The sequence below is a fragment of the Pan troglodytes genome, chromosome 1, assembly GCF_028858775.2.
Source record: "Pan troglodytes isolate AG18354 chromosome 1, NHGRI_mPanTro3-v2.0_pri, whole genome shotgun sequence".
Taxonomy (NCBI): Eukaryota; Metazoa; Chordata; class Mammalia; order Primates; family Hominidae; genus Pan; species Pan troglodytes.
The window spans coordinates 172,200,309-172,221,217 of record NC_072398.2 but is presented as its reverse complement, the minus strand read 5'-3'; the positions used below and the strand labels follow the sequence as shown (position 1 = coordinate 172,221,217).

The 20,909-nt window shown below is 44.3% G+C and overlaps 1 protein-coding gene across 1 annotated transcript; it reads right to left on the bottom strand.

Annotated features, from left to right (window-relative positions):
* Positions 1-5,089: 5,089 nt before the first annotated feature.
* Positions 5,090-19,795, bottom strand: JUN (Jun proto-oncogene, AP-1 transcription factor subunit). Its single transcript, XM_063801435.1, has one exon. The coding sequence runs from the start codon at positions 6,671-6,673 to the stop codon at positions 5,678-5,680; it is 996 nt and encodes a 331-aa protein (XP_063657505.1). The 5' UTR covers positions 6,674-19,795; the 3' UTR covers positions 5,090-5,677.
* Positions 19,796-20,909: the final 1,114 nt, after the last annotated feature.

The window sequence follows — 20,909 nt, the reverse complement described above, 5'->3', positions numbered from 1 at the left end:
GTAGTTCTCCAGAAATACTTTGTTGCCACCCCAATTTAGATCTTCTCTTTATTAGTGCCCAGTTCTTTTTCTTCATTGCACTTTAATCATATATTTATTTGTGTGTTTCTTTTCCTTCCTCCCTCCCTTCCTCCCTCTCTTTCTCTCTCTCTCTTTCTTTCTTTCTTCACGGAATCTCTCTCTGTCGCCCGGGCTGGAGTGCAGTGGCGCCATCTCAGCTCACTGCAACTTCCGCCTCCTGGGTTCAAGTGATTCTCCTGCCTCAGCCTCCTGGGTAGCTGGGATTACAGGCACCCACCACCATGCCCAGCTAATTTTTGTATTTTCAGTAGAGAGACAGGGTTTCACCATGTTGGCCAGGCTGGTCTCGAACTACTGACCTGAAGTAATATGCCTGCCTTAGCCTCCCAAAGTGCTGGGATTACAGGTGTGAGCCACCGTGCCTGGCCTTGTGTGTTTATTTACTGTTCCTTTTAGCTAGATGAGAAACTCCATGAGGGAAGGCATCCTGTTGCTTTCACTCTTCTGTGTTCCTGGTTTCTGGCACAAAATAGGATTTCAATATTACTTGTGGTAGAAAACGAGTGCTATGGGAATGTAAAATGTTATTATCAGTTCCCTCAACATAATTTGTTTATACATCAAAGAGTTTATAAAGTTTGGGTCAACTAGCCTCATTGAGCTTAATCAATTCTAGGTGACCAGATAAAGTCAGGTTTGGTCTTGCAGCAGTGAAGACCAGTTCTGTGCTATAACCCTGGAAGGCCTGGCCTACACGGTTGCAGGTCTGTTTCATTCACATCTGTTTATTTGAGCTTCCTGACTCTGAACAGGTGGGCTCTAGACCATTTTGTGAGAAGATTTTCTTTCAGGTATCAAATGGACCCAATGGAGAGGAAAATGTAAGTATGGAGCAGGTAGCATAAGAGGAAAGCAAACCTCCTGGTATCCCTCTTTAGGCCTAACTCATCAGAAAGTTACATAAGAAGAAAGGTGGCATGATGTAGCCTGGACCAAGCCATCTTCTTCCCATTTGTCCCCCAACTGTAAGACTACTTTAAATACCACAGGCATTCTAAACAAAACTGAAAACCTATCTTTGGTATTTCACCCCTTACCTAGCTTCTTCTTCACCAATCCATCCTCCAAACTGTTGCCAGCATGAATCATTCTTAAGCTGAGGGTATTATGTCCCCACTCTGTTTCAAATTCACCTGCTTTCTCTGTCACCTATAGGATAACATGGAATGGATATTAAATCTCAACCCAAGCCTTCAACTTCCCTGCCTCTTCTCCCTTCAGTTTTCTTCTCGTATCTTTCTTCCGAGCTTCTCTAAGCAGCTTTCAGGTCCCTAAACACAAGACGTTTTCTCATACTTCTCTGCCTTTGCATGCACGTTTCTTTCCAATCTTTCTGCCTGGTAAGGCCCACTGGATCAGCTCAAATGTCGCCTCTCCCATAAAGCATTTTCTAATAATGTCTCCTTCTGCTCCCATCTGGCACCTTTTTCTTATAGCATATATCTTGTGCCTTTAGAATAGTTTCTATTTCATCTCCACATTCCACTCTACCAGAATGTGAGTTCCTTGAGAATAGGGATTATATTTTGCTCATCATTGAATCCCCACAGACAAGCAGAGGGCCTCAAAGAGACTCAGGACCAGAGGAATGCCCTGCTTTATGATGTCCAAAAGTCCAAAACCAAACAACTCAAGTTAGGTTCCAGAGTTAGGAAAGAATAGTTTTACATTCTGGGGCCATCCCAGCTTCTAACCCTCTTCCCCTCTTCTATGAGATCCTACTTGACCACCATAGAGGTGGGTGGAGGAGGCAAGGGGCAATCAAACCAGAAGTCATGGTCTCTTTCCTTGGTTCATGAATGCACTTCTCTAGCAATGAAATGACATGGAGGAATAGATGGATTAGCATGATTCCTGTCTCAGCAAGCAAACATTGGGTACTAACTTCTGGACCCCTGAAATATGTCTAATTTTACTAACAGAAAGTCCCCTCTCTCATTACCAATGAAGCTGGTTGTTTTAAATGAAGACACATCTGGAACTGTTTTTGTGCCTGCCCAAGGACACACATAGGCTCCATTTCCACCTTCAAAACTAATGTTTCAGGCAGACCCATTTAATGTAAGAAGATGCTCACCTGCATTAGTGGAGGCAGGAAGGGACACTCTGTGTGGCTGGATGTATGAATGTGCTAACAGCTTAATTCTTTTAAGAACACTCACTAAGAACTGGGCTTTAGAACTGGAGGGTTGGCCAGGTTGACTTTGAGGGTTGATCCATCATGAGTTATGCACCTGGAAATGAATGAAGTATATTTACTAGAAGAAACTAAGACTTGGAATTATGTTGGAGGAGGGTTTGAGCTCACTTGTTCGTTCAGTCATCAAACATTTATTTTATGAACATCTACTATATGCCAGGCGCTACATTAAAAGTTTGGGAGTCCATTGATGAAGAAGATAGGGTTCTGACCAGGAGACACAGAGGTTCATAATACATTTTTGTATGTGCTATCATAGGATTTTTGATAAAATGTTATCATGCTCATTAGGGAATTATTCATTCCTTTTGAAGATGGAGTTACTAAGGGAAGCTTTACAGAGAAGGTGTCACTTACGCCAAGACTTGAAGAATGGGTAGGATTTATCAGTTGAACTAGAAGGAAAGGTATTCCAGGCAAATACATGCAAGCAGAAACATGAAGGGGTGAAAGAGCATGGGATTTAGATCCATACAATGATATGTTTCTGATAGTGGGCATGTAGCTGGTCAGTTCATGGTTTATTAACCCTTTTTTTTGAGTCATGGAACTCTGGGAGGGTCAAATAAAAACAAAAATTTCTCTCCTCAGAAGAGTGTGTACAGACACACAAACACAACTTTCTGGGCATTTTCATTGAGTTCGTGAACCCTCTGTCCTGATAGACACAGAGGGTTAAATGTCCTTGATTGAATTATTTTATATATGTAACATATATATATGTGTAAAAAAAAATTAAGAGGATTAATGACGATGTGTCACCAGCTTCATCTTCTCCAACTATTAGTGTTACCTTAATTCAAAGATTAACTCATTGAAGGCCCATAATAAGCTTAACCATTAAGTGTTTATAAGCAGTTAATCTTTTGTCTCCAAAATTTACCAGAGATCATGGGTTAATTTCCTCTACCACAATTACTTTTTTCCACCCCTTTTGGTTAGAATGGTTAGAATTTCAAGAATATACATTTAGAACGTTAATTGAAACAATCAAGCATGGGGATAGGCCTGAGTTTCAGACTTTTTTTTTTTTTTAACACTGAAATCTAAAGCAAACTGGGGAGTGGTGTGGCTTTTCTGTGCTGTACTGTTGTCTGGGCTTAGTCTACCTTTGCAGGTAATTAATTCCCCAGCCTGCTTATTTTTTCTAGTTGGCTCTTGTTTAGCTTCCACAGAGCCCCACCCCAAAATGCTTTATTGTCCCTCTGCTATTTCTACATATGGTCAAAATCATCTCACCTTCCGGGTTGCTGACATCGGCAAATTCAGTTTGGCAAACTGGGCTCTGCTCCCAGTAACCCTTTGTTCAAGAAGTGTTATTACAAAGGAGAGTATATCCGAAGCTAACAAGCCTGTCCAATCTCTTCCACTCCTAGATATACTCCTAAGGAGAAACTCTTTGTGTATTTGGATTTACAGCCACAGGCAGGATATTAGCACTCCCAGACCTACTGGGTACTAGAACACTGCTAATGAGCAAACAGCCCTGACTCAATTAGTGGTTTGTGAAATATTCCTGGATATCAAATTGCTTTTGCTGCCTGATAATCACACTGGCTCTTGGTATGAAAAGCAACCAAGCAAAAAATTGTTCCCTTGTTGAGCACTGCCTTGTTGATCTCCTAAGTTATATCTGTAGGCAGAATTCAAGTTTCCCATTTCCCCAGAGCTGAGGTTTGATTTATGCATGTAATCATTGAGTTAGTGTTCATGTTTTCTCTTGTGAATCTTTTCCATAGTATTAGATTACTATCTTTTGAGACTGATTCTATATTTAAACAAGGTTGATTATTTTAGAAACAAATTAAGAAATAAACTACAGACAGATCCAAAATGCTAAACTGTTAGTTTCCATAGGCATAGGGGTTTATTTGGGGGTGAGGTAGTAGAGAGAGAGATAGAGATGGAGAAAGAGGGAAATAATTAATGAAATTGGGAGACTGTTTCATTCAGATCACAACTTCTAGTTTGACTCTTCCTAAATTCTTTGCTTCTTAATTTTCAAGTCACTTCAGATTGCAGCAATGTTAACCTCAGCAACTAAAAATAAAAACTTCAGTATATAACTTGGGAAGAAAAAAGTAGTAAAGGGAAGCAATTCAAGATCTGTTATTGGTATTTGAATACATTTATTGTGACAAGAATGCTGTTATAAATATTCATAAGCAAAGGCCATCTTTTTATCTAGGAATTGTCAAAGAGAAGATTCCAAATTGGAAGGATACATCTTTTGTAAAATCTGCCACCAATTCCTGCTTTGAGAATAAGCACCTATTGTTAAATTTCTACTAACATTATAAATGGTCACAGCACATGCCACTTGATACAATCCCAAACTTTGAAATGTTTGACTTCTCAGTGGGCTGTCCCTCTCCACTGCAACCCTCCTTCCTCCAGCCTCCTGAAACATCGCACTATCCTTTGGTAAGCAATTCCATATAGATAGCTGGGGGAGGAGGAGTATAACCTGACCATAGCATCAGGTACGTCAGGTACATTTATTTCTAAAGTCTAGTAGAGAACAGTTTTTACTGCTTAATAGTAAGAAGCACTGAGAGTGATTTTAATCGACATTCTTAACTCTTTCAACTCCACCTAGATAGCTAGTATCTACAGATGATGCAGAAAAGAGGTTAGGGGAGTACTTTCCAATAGTTTATTGTATTTTCTTAAATATCCTTTCTGGAATTTTCAGAAACAAAACATAAAAAAATTATATACTTTATTACAAATGGTAAACTCAGAGTGCTCCAAATCTCTTATTTACAAACAACACTGGGCAGGATACCCAAACAAACAAACAAGAAATAACTTACAAAGGCATGAAGCTGTTTATTGACAGTAATCAGCTTTCATCAAATTAAAAAATATATATATGTACATACACAGTTAACGAAGGCAGGCCAGAAAGAGTTCATCTGTAGGCTCAGCCTCGCTCTCACAAACCTCCCTCCTGCCGCCCCTCCCCAACCCTCCCCCCGCTTTGTGTTCTTAAGGAGTACTACAGAAGCAATCTACAGTCTCTATTGCAGTTTGTAACCCCCTCCCCCTCCCCCCTTTAATACTGAATGAGATCGAATGTTAGGTCCATGCAGTTCTTGGTCAATGTTAACGAAAAGTCCAACGTTCCGTTCGCGCGGGGACAGCCCGTCCGCAAAGCGGGGCAGCCCGCAGGCGGCCGCTCCCTGGCTCCACGCCAAGGGAGGGCGCGCCAAGTCCTTCCCACTCGTGCACACTGGGGGCGCCGTCAGGACGCAACCCAGTCCAACTTGGATACCCTTGGCTTTAGTTCTCGGACACTTCTTTTTTCTCTCCGTCGCAACTTGTCAAGTTCTCAAGTCTGTCTCTCTGTGTTATTTTTTTCTCCGTTGCCCCTCAGCCCCCGACGGTCTCTCTTCAAAATGTTTGCAACTGCTGCGTTAGCATGAGTTGGCACCCACTGTTAACGTGGTTCATGACTTTCTGTTTAAGCTGTGCCACCTGTTCCCTGAGCATGTTGGCCGTGGACGCCAGCTCCGAGTTCTGAGCTTTCAAGGTTTTCACTTTTTCCTCCAGCCGGGCGATTCTCTCCAGCTTCCTTTTTCGGCACTTGGAGGCAGCGATGCGGTTCCTCATGCGCTTCCTCTCCGCCTTGATCCGCTCCTGGGACTCCATGTCGATGGGGGACAGGGGCGGTGTCTCGCCAGGCATCTCGGGCACTGTCTGAGGCTCCTCCTTCAGGGCCTGCAGCCGCGGGTGCTGCACGGGCATCTGCTGGGGCAGGTGGTGCGGCGGCTGCTGCTGCTGCTGGGGTTGCGCGGGAAAGGCCAGGCCAGCCGCGCCGTAGGAGGGCGCCCCGCCGCCGCTGCTCAGCGCGCCTGGGTTGAAGTTGCTGAGGTTGGCGTAGACCGGCGGCTCGCTGTGCAGGCTGGCGCTGAAGCCGCCGCTGCCGCTGCCCCCTGCCACCGAGGCTACCGCGGGAGCCACCATGCCTGCCCCGTTGACCGGCTGCGCCGCCGACGTGACGCTGGGCAGCGTGTTCTGGCTGTGCAGTTCGGCCAGGGCGCGCACGAAGCCCTCGGCGAAGCCCTCCTGCTCATCTGTCACGTTCTTGGGGCACAGGAACTGGGTGGGGGTCGGCGTGGTGGTGATGTGCCCGTTGCTGGACTGGATTATCAGGCGCTCCAGCTCGGGCGACGCCAGCTTGAGCAGCCCCACGTCGGGCGAGGTGAGGAGGTCCGAGTTCTTGGCGCGGAGGTGCGGCTTCAGGCTCCCCACTGGGTCGGCCAGGTTCAGGGTCATGCTCTGTTTCAGGATCTTGGGGTTACTGTAGCCATAAGGTCCGCTCTCGGACGGGAGGAACGAGGCGTTGAGGGCATCGTCATAGAAGGTCGTTTCCATCTTTGCAGTCATAGAACAGTCCGTCACTTCACGTGAGGTTAGTTTGGGCTGCGCGCACAAGTTTCGGGGCCGCAACAGGGCTCTGGCAAGCGGGGGACACCCGCACCCCCCGGAGCCTTTGACAGGGAAAGTTTCTCTAAGAGCGCACGCACCCGCTGGCTGTCGTCCCCGCTGCGCCCTCCTCACCAGCTCGCTCCAGGGAGCGCAGGGTTAATTAAGATGCCTCCCGCACTCTTACTTGTCGACTCGCGCGCGCTACCCGGCTTTGAAAAGTCGCGGTCACTCACTGAGCGCTCTTCGGGCGCAGCGGTTCCTCGGAGTCCGCAGGAGAACTCACTTCCCAGAGCAGCGGCTCTCCCCGCGGCGCGGATCAGTGCGGACCCTGCAGTGGCCGGCCGGCGGAGGGTCTCGGCCGCCCGGACTCCGACGACTTGTCCCCTCCTCCGCTGCTAGGGGGAGGGGGCGCCCGGCAGCCGCGGCTCGCGCTCGCCCAAGTTCAGCAACCGGTGCTAGCGAAGCTGAGCGCACGTCCTTCTTCTCTCGCGTGGCTCTCCACCGCCTTCTGGTCTTTACCGCCGCGGAGAAGCCTAAGACGCAGGAAAGGCTTGCAAAAGTTCGCTCCGGGACTCTGTGCCACTTGTCTCCGGTCCTCCCAGCCGGGAAAGTTCTTTGCTGCTGCAGCCGCTCGCCGACTTCCCCCGGCGGGCGCGTGGGTACCGCTGCTTTCCGCCGCTGTCAACAGCGCCTGGGCAGCAGGGCTCTCCTCCCGGGGGCGGCTGGAGACCAGGCTCTCTGGGCACTCCCGAAACACCAGCCCGGGAGCCACAGGCGCTAGCTCTGGGCAGTTAGAGAGAAGGTGAAAAGAAAATAAGATTTGCAGTTCGGACTATACTGCCGACCTGGCTGGCTGGCTGTGTCTGTCTGTCTGCCTGAGTCCGCGCACCTCCACTCCCGCCTCGCTGCTTCAGCCACACTCAGTGCAACTCTGAGCCCTTATCCAGCCCGAGCTCAACACTTATCTGCTACCAGTCAACCCCTAAAAATAGCCCATGATGTCACCCCAAGGCCTTCCCATTGGCTCGCGTCGCTCTCAGGGGGGCGGGCCCGCCCGTCACCATGGAGACTCCACCCTAGAAGATTCTTCTCTGGGCCCGCGGAGGCTCACGGGATGAGGTAATGCTCCGCTGCCCTCCTACAGTCGGGCCCTTCTTTCTCCTACCCTCCCCCCTGCTGCACGCCTCTCGGCCCTCTCTTCCCCGGTCCCCTCCCCGGGCCGTTTTTCCCGGCCCGCCCGGTGCATTGTGGGCTGACGTCTTGGGGTTTGACTGTCTAGTGACGGTGGCTGCCGCGAGCGGGCGGACGCTCGCAACCTCTGACGGAGGGGGGCTCAAGTTCACGGCTGCGTACGGGGATGCGGGGGATGCAGGGACCCGGGAGGCCAGGGAACCTGGCCAGTTGTTTTGGGCCAGGGGTGCGGGCGAGGGGTGGTTGTTGTTTCCCCACTTGTGGGGCCCGAAGTCATCCACCGGCGGCCGCCACCGCGCGGGGCTGGAGGCTGAGAATCCAAGTACGCTGCCACCCCCCCCGCACTTCCGGGGGGGCGGGAGTACCGCCCTTAAGGTGGCTCTGTGAAGTCCCAGGTGGAGGCGAGCCTAAGGAGACTTAAGTTTAGGGGCGGTCTCCCGAGAGTCGGCCCCCCACGTTGAGAACGCTCCGAAGTTTGCATCTCGGTCAAGTTCAGGAGCGACGGTCCGCGGGGTCGTCTGGCTGCTCGTAGAAGCCTAGAGATTTGTATTGCCCGAAACTGGACGCTCAGCTGAGTCTCCGTTGCACCCCACTTCATCCAACGGGACCGTGGGGGAAAGGGCGCGGGGGTTCACAGCTTTGCCTCGGAGGGGCAGTTTTTATAGTGGGCGCAATTGGTGGGTAACAGGGTCCAGATGGGAACAAGCGTGTAGGCGATCCGAAACTCGGGGAACCCCGGTGTTAGTCTACTCCCCCTCCCGCCCCCGGACAACACGCACACGCTTAACACAACACGCACAACATAACGCGCGCGCGCGCGCACACACACACTCCATCCGCGCCGAGTTGCTTCCGGGAAAACAAGCCCAGAAGGCGGCGGACACTCGCATAAAGTCACGCAGTAGTACTCGGAGCCCGGGGTAGAACCTGGACTTCAAATTTCTGCACTCCCGGCCGGGTGGTGGGCGCATATCCTGGGTAGCCTCTAGGAAGCGCTAGACACATGTAAGTGGTTCCTTTTCCGCGGTTATTTTATTCTCCCCCCGCCCCCTACCCCTTAGGGACGAAAGTGTGTGGTGGAAAGAATCCCGAAGTCGGGAATCCTGGTTCTTTCGTGGCCAGGCTACCACAATGTGGAGCAAGCAAATCACGGAACTCCTCCGAGCTTCATTTCCCTCATCTGCAGGTGGGGCCGGTGCCGTCCACCTCACTGGGCTGCCAGGAGTTAGTGTGACAGGGTCGCCTGCAGCACTAGGGAGGTGGTGGCCAAACAGCCCGCTTCCCTCCCCTGCCTCGCAGTTTCCATCCTCGCAGAGCCTGGATAGGATGCCAGGATATAAGAGTGCGATTTGGCAGGACCAGGTGTACTTTCCTGTGAGAAGCATCGAGGGGAGGAGGGGAGGGGGAACCGGGTTAGAAGTCAGCTCTTTCCCAAGCCTCTGTCTAGAACTGGGGCTTGAAGTTGGACCTGCAGCAGGTTTAAGTTCCTAGGTTCTAAATTCAGACTTCGCTGCTTCTGAACTTGGAATTCAGCCTTGGGTTCATTGCCCCCAGCCCTAAGGTATTTGCGGCTTTGAGTGTTCAGAAACCAACAGCAGCTGGTATCAGTGGGAAACCTGCCAACTTTTCTTCACTCCGGGCACTCACCTAGCTTTCACTGATCTGCAGAGGGTAACTGAAAGCCTACTGTGAGCCAGGCACTGAGCTGGGGAGGGGGTGGGGTAGGTATACAGTGATGACAAGATCCAGTTGCTTCCTCAAGGAGAGAACATTCTCCTCTGTCTGTTGCCCTGAATCATTTTCTGTTGTATTCAGGGAGTTGGTGTTCTAAATAGTTTTTAATAACAGTAATAAAAATCAGTTTCATGTATTAAACACTTATCTGCCAGGCATTCTCCTAAGCAATTTAAATACGCTGTTTTCTCCCCACAACTGTCTTGAGAGACATATATTATTATCCAGATTTAACATGTGAGGAAATAGGCCCAGAGAGGTTAAGTATCTTTGTTGAGGTCACACAGGCAGCTGGAAATTGACCTCAGGTCTGTGTTACATTCCTTTGTATTTTCTCTACTCTGGCAAACTTTCTTGTGGAGTATTAGTTATCTGCAGAGGAAATAGCGCTTGTGGCATAGAAGAAATTTTCTTGCTGGATCCTCTGACTGTAACTCCGTTCAGAGCTCCTGTATTTAGAAATTTCAAGACTTAGAACTTTGTATAAATATATATCTTTTGCCTAAGGTTCTGTGTGTTCCTCTCTGCCTCATGTGGTTTAGTAGGCTGATCTTCTCCTTATGTTGAGAAATAGCATATTTCATCCAAAAAAATAACAAATCTGTTCATGTTAACGCCCCTGCTTGGAAGCTTTCATTGGCTTTTCCTTACAATCAGGAGAGTTCCGATTCCTATGCCTTGGAGAAGGGGCTTTTCACAATCTAACTCCTTCTCTCTCCAGCCTTATCTCTCACTCCCAGTTCTGTCAGGAAAGGCAGCGTTATGCTGCCCTAACAAACAACCCTAACATATCAGTGGCTTATTCCAGTGAAAGTTGGTCATTTCTGCTACATGACCGTTGTAGGTTGGCGGGGTAGCTCTGCTCATTGTAGTCACTCAAGGGCTCAGGCTGAAGGAGGCCTTGTGTTGATACCCCTTTTCACAGCTATCCTGACTGTGGGGAAGGAACTCGGAACATCATGGCTGTCAGAGCATCCACTTATGGCACACATCACTTCTGCCCATACATCATTGGCCAAAGCAGTCACATGGCCATGCCTCTTTAGATCACTATAATCCTACCAGGTGTCTCAAAGGGCTCTCCAGAAATATTTGGGGAATAACACTAAAGACTCTGTCTCCCTTTCTGTTCACCAAATGTTTGGTCTACTCTCCTTCCCCTGGTGGAATTCCCTCATTCTTTATTCAAGGGAAACAACCTTAAAGACCCATCCAGTCACAGCACCAAGCTGCCCTGCCCATTGTTTTCCATGACTCCTGGATTTGCCCTCGGAGAGTCTTCCTTTTCCACAGCTAAAGCAGGCATTGGAAAATATTCTTTTAAATAAGCTTTTAAAAGTCGGGGAGATGCAGAGTGACATTAAGTCTTGAATATGTGTAGGTAGGCTTCTTATCTATCTGATATGAGGTGTTCCATGTGACAATAGCCACAAAGTTCTTTTCCAGACATACTTCTTTGGTTTGCCATATCTCTTTGCTTTCCTGCTCTCCTGCCTGTTGACTCCTCTGTCTCTCTTTTGCTGTCTCACTCTCTTGCTCTTCACTTGATTTTGAGCACTTTGGGCTTATTGGGTTTTGGTGGGAGAGTTAGACCTTTCTTCCTTTTCCCAGAGCCATTTTGTCCAGTTGAAAGTATGTACTGGGTAAGATCTTAATTGATCCTTTTTTTTTTTTTTTTTTCTGAGACGGAGTTTCACTCTTGTTGCCCTGGTTGGAGTGCAATGGCACAGTCTCGGCTCACTGCAACCTCTACCTCCCGGGTTCAAGCGATTCTCCTGCCTCAGCCTCCTGAGTAGCTGGGATTACAGGCATGTGCCACCACGCCCGGCTAATTTTGTATTTTTAGGAGCGACAGGATTTCTCCATATTGGTCAGGCTTGTCTCGAACTCCCGACCTCAGGTGATCCGTCCTCCTCGGCCTCCTATCCTGAGGTTTTAATAGTAGGTTCATACTTTGTGACTTGATCCTTACTTCAAAGCTTAGTTTCTTCCAGGTCCTTTCTTGCTGAAAGTATTTCTTGATTTTATATTTTACCAGTCGGGACTGGGAAACAATTGCCTCTTCTAACGATGTAAATCCCTGGATTTATAGGTTTTCTCTATTCCATTTCATTGCTGATTGCAAACAGGCCAAATTTTTCTGAGTTCATCTTTGAATAGCTTGTAGTAACTTTCAGAATGCATCCAACAGCCACCAACACACACTACTCACTTTCTGTTTTACAATCCTTTTCTTTAGTTCATCAGGTTCATGATCTGCCTTCTACATTATCACAGGTGATATGTTTACCAAACAGATCACCATCCCTTCAGCTTCTGATAGCAGTGTTCTTAGTTATCACCCTCTAAATGATTGTTTAGTTTTATTGTTGTTATGCTTATTGTTGTTATTACACTAACCCATATCTAGGAGCCAATTTTTATATGAGTCAGGATGGTTTAGGTTATGCTGCCATAACAAACAATCCTAAAATCTCAGTGGCTTAAAAATAAATTTTATATTTTGCTCATACTACATGTTCAAGTTCACGGGGCTCTGCTTAATGTGCTCATTTAGAAACCTAGTCTGAAGAAAGTTTCATCTTGATACATGCTTCAACAATCATCGCATCAGTTTGGCAGGGGAAAGAAAGCATGGTGAACTCACATTGGCTTTAAAAGCTCCCTCCTAGGAATGACACTTCTTATTGTATTTACATATTATTGGCTAAAATTAGTCACATGGCCATGCCTTACTTAAAGGGTGCAGGAAAGTGCAATCCTACTAGGTACCCAGAAGTCAAAGAGCTGGAAATGCACACCTCCATATACTCTAGGTTATGCTGTGTTAGCCATCCAAAAATCTTACTGGGTTACAATCACAGAATTGTTTCTCACTCATATTGCATGTCCACTCATATGGTTTGGTTGTGTCCCCACTCAAATCTCACCTTGAATTGTAATAATCCTCACATGTCAAAGGTGGGGTCAGGTGGAGATAATTGAATCATGGGGTCAGTTTCCCCCATACTGTTCTCATGGTAATGAATTAGTCTCATAAGATATTATGGTTTTATAAATGGGAGTTGCCCTGCACAAGCTCTCTTGCTTGCCACCATGTAAGATGTGCTTTTGCTTCTCCTTTGCCTTCTGCCATGATTTTGAGGCCTCCCCAGCCATGTGGAACTGTGAGTCCATTAAACCTCTTTCCTTTATAAATTTCCCAATCTCAGGTATGTCTTTATTAGCAGTGTGAGAACAGACTAATACATCCACCATAAGTTGGCTGTGTCTCTGATTTACACACATGATCTTTGCTCAAAGACCTTGGTTAATGAAGCACGCTCTTTCTAAAACATTACTGTTATGGCAGACAGAAAAAAGCATGGCTCTTAAAGCTTATGCTGAGAGCAATTTATATGACCGAGCCTGATGTCAGTGAGGAGGGGCAGCAAGTATTTTTGAATAGTATTGCAGTCTACCACACCCTGCACTCCACATTCCCTCCATTCCTTTGAGTCGCTGCCACCCCAGACATTTTCCATTGCTCTGACAGTTTCCTGTCTTTGCATGTACGTTTATCCCTAATCAAAAGGCTACCTGGCAAACTCCTATTCACCCTTCAGGAGCCAGCTCAAATAATCACTACCTCTGAAGCTTTCCCTCACCCCATCTCCTGCTTCACCTCGAATAGTTATTATCCTCTTTGGCTGTCACCATACTGGGTACATACCTGAAGTAGAGAATGTTTTTCACATGATCTTGTAAATGTCTTCTTAAATCCCTGACTCCAAATCCAGCAACTGTGTCTTATTCTTATTTTGTATCTCCAATGCTTAATACAAAGCCTGGCATATGAAAGCATAGAAGGGGCTCAGTAAATGCTTGTTGATGGATTTTTTTTAAATAGCCTTTTCCATAGTGGAATGAAGGGGGTGTTTTAATGATTGAGTAGCAATAGTACCTTGTTTTAATACATAATATTTGGAAAATGTCAAATTCCCCTGCGGAAGCCTCCTTAAAGGCATCCTATTAGCTTAAAAGAGCTAGGACTTCTCATCTCACTTTTCTCCAGCCACACTGCCTTTGGCTGAATCAATCAGGATAGCCTAAGTTATGCTATGATTAAGAATATTTCCAAACCTCAGTGACTTAAGAAATAAAGTTTTTTTCTTGTTCCTATATGTTCATATGCTATAATTAAATCATTTTTTCCCCCAAACCTCAGTGACTTAAGAAATACAGTTTTTTTTTTTCCTTGCTCCTGCAATATGTCCAGCAAGGGTTGGCATGCACTCTGATCACATCACCTTCCTCTAGGACCCAGGCTAATGGAACACCCACTTTCAGGAACATTTCAGATCTCGTGGTAGAAGGAAAGGCAGCTTTGAAGGGTCTCATCACAGCAATTAAGTGTCTTTTCCTAAAAATGTCACATGTCACTTCTCACACATTCATTGACTAAAACTAGTCTCATGGCCCAGCCCAGCCAAGCCACAGGGGGACCAGGAAGCACAATCCTATGGTGACCAGTCCTAATGACTCCCACACTAGCCTTCATTTGTTCCTCATATAAGACAAACTATTTGTTGTCTAAGAACCTTTATAAGAGCCCTCTTAACCCTTCCTTGTTTTTTGGCCAATTTCTATCTTTCTTTGGATGTTAGCTTAAATGACAAAGAGACTTTCTGTGATTTTTCCTAATGTGCCCTCTCTCCATGTAAATTAGATTTCTCCTTATACTCTCATAAGTCCCTATAACTTTTCTTTGAGAAGGATTATGAATAACACCCCTTTCTCACCTTCTGGAGTTAAGAACCAGCTGAGAGTTAGACACAGGAATCAGATGAGTGGGGATCAAAATATCAATGTGAAAGCTAATACAAACTGGTTTGGAGGGTATGGCAAACAGGAAGCCACAGTGGATTTCCTGATTGTCTTAGTCTCTTTTGTGTTGCTATAAAGGAATTCCTGAGCTGGGTAATTTATAAAGAAAAAAAAGGTGTATTTGGCTCATAATTCTGCTGCTTGGAAAGTTCATGATTGGGCATCTGCATCTGGTAAGGGCCTCAGGCTGTTTCTACTCATGAGAGAAGGTGAAGGGGTTCTGGGTGTGTAGAGATTACATGGGCAAAAGGGAAGCAAGAGAGAAAAGGGGGAGGTGCAAAGCTCTTTTTAATATCCAGCTCTCCTGAGAACTAATAGAGCTAGAAGAACTCACTCCCTGCCTCACCCCAGGGAGGGCATTACTCTATTCATGAAGGATCTGCTCCCATGGCCCAGACACCCCCCATTTGGCCCCACCTCCAACAGGTGGGAATCACATTTCAACATGATGTTTGGAGGAGACAAACATTCAACCCATAGCACTGATGTTTCACCCATGCATTAAACTTACCTACTGGTTCCTGGCAATGATGGACAGTTGCAGACCTTCTCCAGAGGTACGGTGAGTGTATACATCCTTTGGATGAATTGACTCTGAAAAGAGAGAGCCGGTTTCCGAGGGGGGCATGCATGGGTTTTTCTTGTGAACTCAGAAATCAGATAACTCAAATTACTTTTCTTTCCATGGGGAGTATATATAAAGGATGGAGAGAAAGGATAAGAGGGTTATTTTAGCAGATGTCCCATCATGGAAAACGGAGGCAAGGGAAATGGTGATTTTCTCTTAACAATAGAATGTTTTAAAAAGTATTATTCTATATTTCTTTATGTAATTATGTATTTTTTTAAACTGTCTTATTAAAGTCCATTTCACACACTAGATGCCAAGTGTCAAGAATATAGAAAAACCGTATCTCTTGGTCTCCACTGTATCCATAGCATCTAGCATGCTTAGCACAGAGAATATACCCAATACATCTTTTTTATACATCGGAGCCCTTGTGGAAGTCCTCTTGGATTTTCTTCAAGGTTTTTGTCAAGGAGGAATGTGTAACTGTTGTATACATTATCACACTTATGGTGATGCCTTTTCTCTACTCAGAACTTCTACAAAACCTATAGGATCATAAAGTGGCAAGAGTCCTTAGTGGTCACCTTCCAAGTCCTGCCTTTTTTCCAATGCAGGAATTCCTTTGCTAGCATCTTCACTACTTAAATACTTCTAGTCACAAAGTAAGGACACAATGCCCAAAGCCAAGAGTAGTAATTCTACTAAATGCTACTGGTTGGACACCATTGGGTCCCATCATTGGGAATATTGTGGGCCTCAAATTTGGAAAGCAATTTGGCCAACCACAGATATCTGTGGGAAGGACAGCCAAATGGTGAGAGGCCTGAAACCTTGTCTTGTGGAGAAGAATTGAATGAACTGGGATTATTTGCCTGGGAGAAGTGTGGGTTGGAGAAGGCAGGGGGAAGACCAATAGAGCACCCATAGGAGTCTCTGTAGGTTTTGAGGTCAGAGCTAGGCTAATGGTTAGAAGTTAGAGAAGAAAACTTTCCTATATTTAAGAAGGAAGTTTCTGAAGTTAAAATTATTTATCAATAGGATAGTTGCCTTAAAAGTAGAATTGTAGTTCCCCTGCTCAACATGTATTTATTATCTACTATGTGCCAGAAACGATGCCATAAATTATCATTTATGATAATTCCTTGTCAGCTCATTGTACTTATAGTAATCATCATTTTTATTTTCAATGTTCATAAAAGCCATCTTAAAGAATCTCATTTAGAATTCTGGAATGGTAATTAACATCACTGTTTCTCATTTCTGGAATTGACCTTTTTTTACCTTCAAAATTCCTAAACCTGGAATGATACATTCTCATGTCCACTATTAGATGGATATTTTTCTGTCAAAAAATGGGTGTTTTCAGTATCCATAAATCAAAATTACCTGGTCTTGGGTCACTTGAGAAGATTAGGTACTCCCTTATCAGCTGTGGCGAAGAACTACAAAGTTTTCACCAAACCTCTTTTCTTTTCCTCTTGTATGTACAGATAGACTACATTTCCTGGCCTCCTTTCTAAATACCTGTGGCTGAGTTTTAGTCAATGCAGTGAATGTGCTGTGTATCACTTACAGGCTTGGCTCATAAAACCGTCTCTCCCCATCTCCTCGTCTCTGTGTCTCCAAGGTCGTAGAGAAGGGCAGGTCCACAGATAGAAGTAGTCCAGATCTCTGAATAACCATGTGAAAGGTTTCTTATCGACCAGAAATATTCTCAATAGGATTTTGATGGAATGAGGAATCAACTTTATTGCGCTGAGCCACTGAAATGTTGGAGCATATGTGTTAAAGCTGCTGTTTTATTTCAGTTAGTGCTGCAGGATACCCTCAATGAAGAAACAAATGTGGAACTGAACTTAGGGATTTTGTTCTGCTCTTTCTAGTTTGAAGAAAAGTAGTGGAGGAGGCAGAAGAAAAGAATATAGCATTTAATTGTGCTGAGGTTCCTTTTACAATGCTTTCTTCCCATCTAATTTATAAACTTCATGAAGCATGTTACCATGTCTTACATACTCTTCCATATTTAATCTTTCAGTGGGTATTTATTGAGAACTGTAAGGTGCTTTGGGGATTTCAGAAGAAAAATAGATAGCATATATTGTTAAGTATTTTACTCATTTATTCAAAAAATTTTGAGCATTTACTATGGGACAGCCTTTGGTAATCCCTGGTGAAAAAAGCCATAGTACCTGCCCACAAGTTGGGGTCTAGCAAGGAAAATAGAATAAAGAGGCAAGACTAGTCCAGTATGGCAATGCTATGAAAAACAAGGAACAGGATGCTTTAGGTTCCCTGGGGAAATCTGACAAGGGTCAGGGTCAGATAATTATCCTCTAGGAACTGAGCCCTCCAAGATGAGGAGTAGCCAGAAAAAGAGGAGATAGTGGAGAGAGAAAGAATATTCTGGGAAGAGGGAGTGCATGTACAAAGGCCTGGATATTATTGAATATGGGGCATGTTTGGAGGGACAAAAAGGTAAACTGGGAAGAAGAATGGAGAGAATGAGCCTGAGAGGGAAGGTCTTGTAATATATGTATGCATATACTTAATAAATGCATTCAGAAGGCTTTGTGTGATGTACAAGTATAATATGTAATATGGGTATGCATTTACCTAGAAGGAAATATAGCTGATTAACCATCAGGATGTCAATGGTTGTGATTTTTGGGTAATTTCCACTTTCTTTCTTATGTTCTCTGTTTGTTTTAAAATTCTCTACAACGAACATGTATTCCACATGTAATTTAAAAAAATCAGAATACATGTTTCTTTTTCTTATTAGTCGTGACTGCACCTGCTGTCCCTCATTGGATCCTCACAGCAGTCTTCTTTGCAAACTGAGGTTCAGAGCTGATACATGGCGAAGCTGGAATTAGACTTCCTAAGGTCCCATTTATTCTAATTTCCTCTCCATTTTGCCTGCCTTCCCTGCAGTTTTCTAAGTAGCAATGATGGTTTTTCTTGGAACTACTGCCTTTTAGCACAGTGTTGCCTGTTTGTGTGTATGTAGTTTGCAACATGAAGAAACTGGGTCAAAGTTCTTATAATACTGACCTACCTAGGAGGCTTCCCACACACAAAGGATGGTCCTCAACCTACTGGGTTAGGTAGACTTATCTTTTCTGTGATATTATCATATCCTTCGCCAGTTATTTGGAACTTGAGGAGGAGGCTATTGATAGTTTTAAAAAATACAGTTAGGGAGGTGATTATTCCTGATTATTTTATCAACTCACATCTTTATTGACTAGCATGTTGGTGCTTGACCAAACCAGTGATGATGAATATTTGTAATGAATGACAAAACACTTGAAAGTCTGGAAACATTGTGTTAGCATTCTCTAAATCATGTTGTGGCAACAAACAACCCCCAGCATCTCAGAGGCTTAAAACAACATGAGTTTATTTCATATGCATGTTACATTTCCTTCCTGATTTACACCTTAGCTCTTTACTTCGAGACCCAGGCTGAAGGAGCAGCCTCTGTCTGAGATATTGCTGGTGTATGTTACAGACGAGGGTGAGAGCTGTCACCATGGGGTGGCTCTTAAGGCTTTACCTATGGGCATTTCCACTCACCTTTCATTGGCCAAATTGTGTCACAGTGTCACAAAACCAAGCCTGAGACAGGGGAAGAAGAGAAGACTTGATAGGGAGGGGTAGCAACTATTTTGCAAACACTTTCAGTTCTCTGAGTCTCAGTTTCTTTATCTGTAAAGTGGAAATAAGACAATTATGGAATAGTCAAACCATGGAATATCCTGTAGCCATTTTAAAAGGAGCTAATTAACCTTATAAAGATGAGTTGACCTAGAGGAATGCCCATGATGTAGCAATAAGTGAAGAAAGGCGAGTTTCAGAGTAATGTGCATAGCATGGTCTCATTTCTGCACAAATTGAAACACCTATATCTGAGTATATCTGTTTATGTGAGAATACCAATAAAAATAGCTAATGTTTAATGAGTGCTTTCTTCATATGCCCAGCACTATGCTAAGTTTTTTTTTTTTAAACATGCATTTGCTCCTTTAATCCTTGAAAAAAAAACCAGCAGAAAGTTATATACCAAATGGTTATCATTAGTAACCTTAGTTAGGGGTGGGATTAGAGAGAAGATTTTATTCTCTTTAAAAATTAGATTTCTGTAAATTTTTACTTGTCACAATAGGTAGGTTAATTAGCTCTTCTTGTGAAACAAACCATCACAAAATCTGAGTGCTACGCAATGTTAATCAGTTGATTTTCTGCTCTTTGGTCTGCAGGTCAGTTGAGGTGGCTTCACCTTCCTAAGACCTAATTTGGTGTTCTGTCCTCCCCATTACAGCTGCCACCCTTACAGTTTTCTAAGTAGTGATGATGGCTTTTCCTGCAACTGCTGACTTTAATGCATTGTTGCATGTGTGCGTAGTTTACAACCTGGAGAAATGGGACTGAGGGTCACATTCAAATGTGCTCCATGTGTCTCATTCTAGAACTCATCCTAGAGAGGTCGAATCTACCAGGGGCATATTCTTCTCAGGGGAGATACTGGGGTAAATGGAAGCATGTGAAACTTTTTAAGGCCAGGCTTGGAACTGTTATGATATCATTTCTGTCCACATTCTATTGACTGAAGCAAGTATCACAGCTAAGTTCAGTATCAGTAGAGCTGGGAAGTCATAGAGGTTGCAGAAGGAGGAAGTGAATATTGTAATCTATCATAATAAGCATAAATTAATTTCTTAAGAAACAGAAACAAAAATGAAACAAAGAAAAAACTAATAAAGTGAAGAAAAGAGAACACTTATTAGTGATAGTTTAAATTGTGTTTGATATATTGCAGTTACATAATGCATTTCTTAAAAATACAAAGTCCTTATCTACAGTTATAATGAGCACAGTGGTATTAACGTGGACATTTAATTAACCAGAATACTCACTATCTAGTAGGACAGGTACGAATTTACACCAGCTTGGCTTATGCTATCTGTGGTGTGACATTCTAAGCATAATCCAGAGACTGTTTAATGGCAATGTGTCTATGTTACTGCTATTTGTATGGCCATCTGCAACCCAAGGAACTGAAATTATGAAATCAGACTTTTAGACCTGGAAGGGCTCTAGTGCCCATGTAGGCATGTGCTTCCTAAGTTACAGGAATAACTGCTTTTGCCAGTTATAGTCATTCTCTCTATTGGGTGTGTCTCACATTACTGGAAAATGGTTATGGAAATCAAAACTCTGTCATTTAAATAATGAAGACACTGAGCACCCCAGCCATAACTTACTTGAGTGATGTAGTAAGTTAACATCCAAAGATAAGATGGAAACCCAGGTGTCTTGAGTAGTCCCAGGGTCTTTTACTTTGTTTCTCGGCACAACACAAACATCAAGCATGTGGATCATTTGGGAATATTCACTAGGCTCTGAAAACTTCCACTACTCTCTTAAAAAATGTATGGATTCTTCTACTGCTTCCTTTATTCTAAGAGAACCCAAGCACTTCTTACAGCAACTACCACAGAAACACCAAATGACACAGAATATTGAAATAAAGGGTAGCATGTTAAATTTCTTAAAATACTGCCCATGGAATCGGATTTGTTTTCATTTCCTTTTTACTCTAAATAATTTAGAAAATATCTGCCAATACACCTTATGGGAACCAATCACATATACAAAAATGTTTTATTAAGGAATTTGTTAGGATTAAGATTTGTGCTTCTCAAGTTTCAGTCACTTGCTAATCATTGTTTCCATTTTGCTATATCCACTTACATGTCTAAAATCAATTTAATACTTTTCTTTAAATGGACTCACTTTTTTAAAACTCAAAGACAAATTTTATAGGAG

What these genes read in the sequence shown, in the direction of transcription:
- JUN (XM_063801435.1), bottom strand. Translation starts at nt 6,673, where the DNA reads ATGACTGCAAAGATGGAAACGACCTTCTATGACGATGCCCTCAACGCC.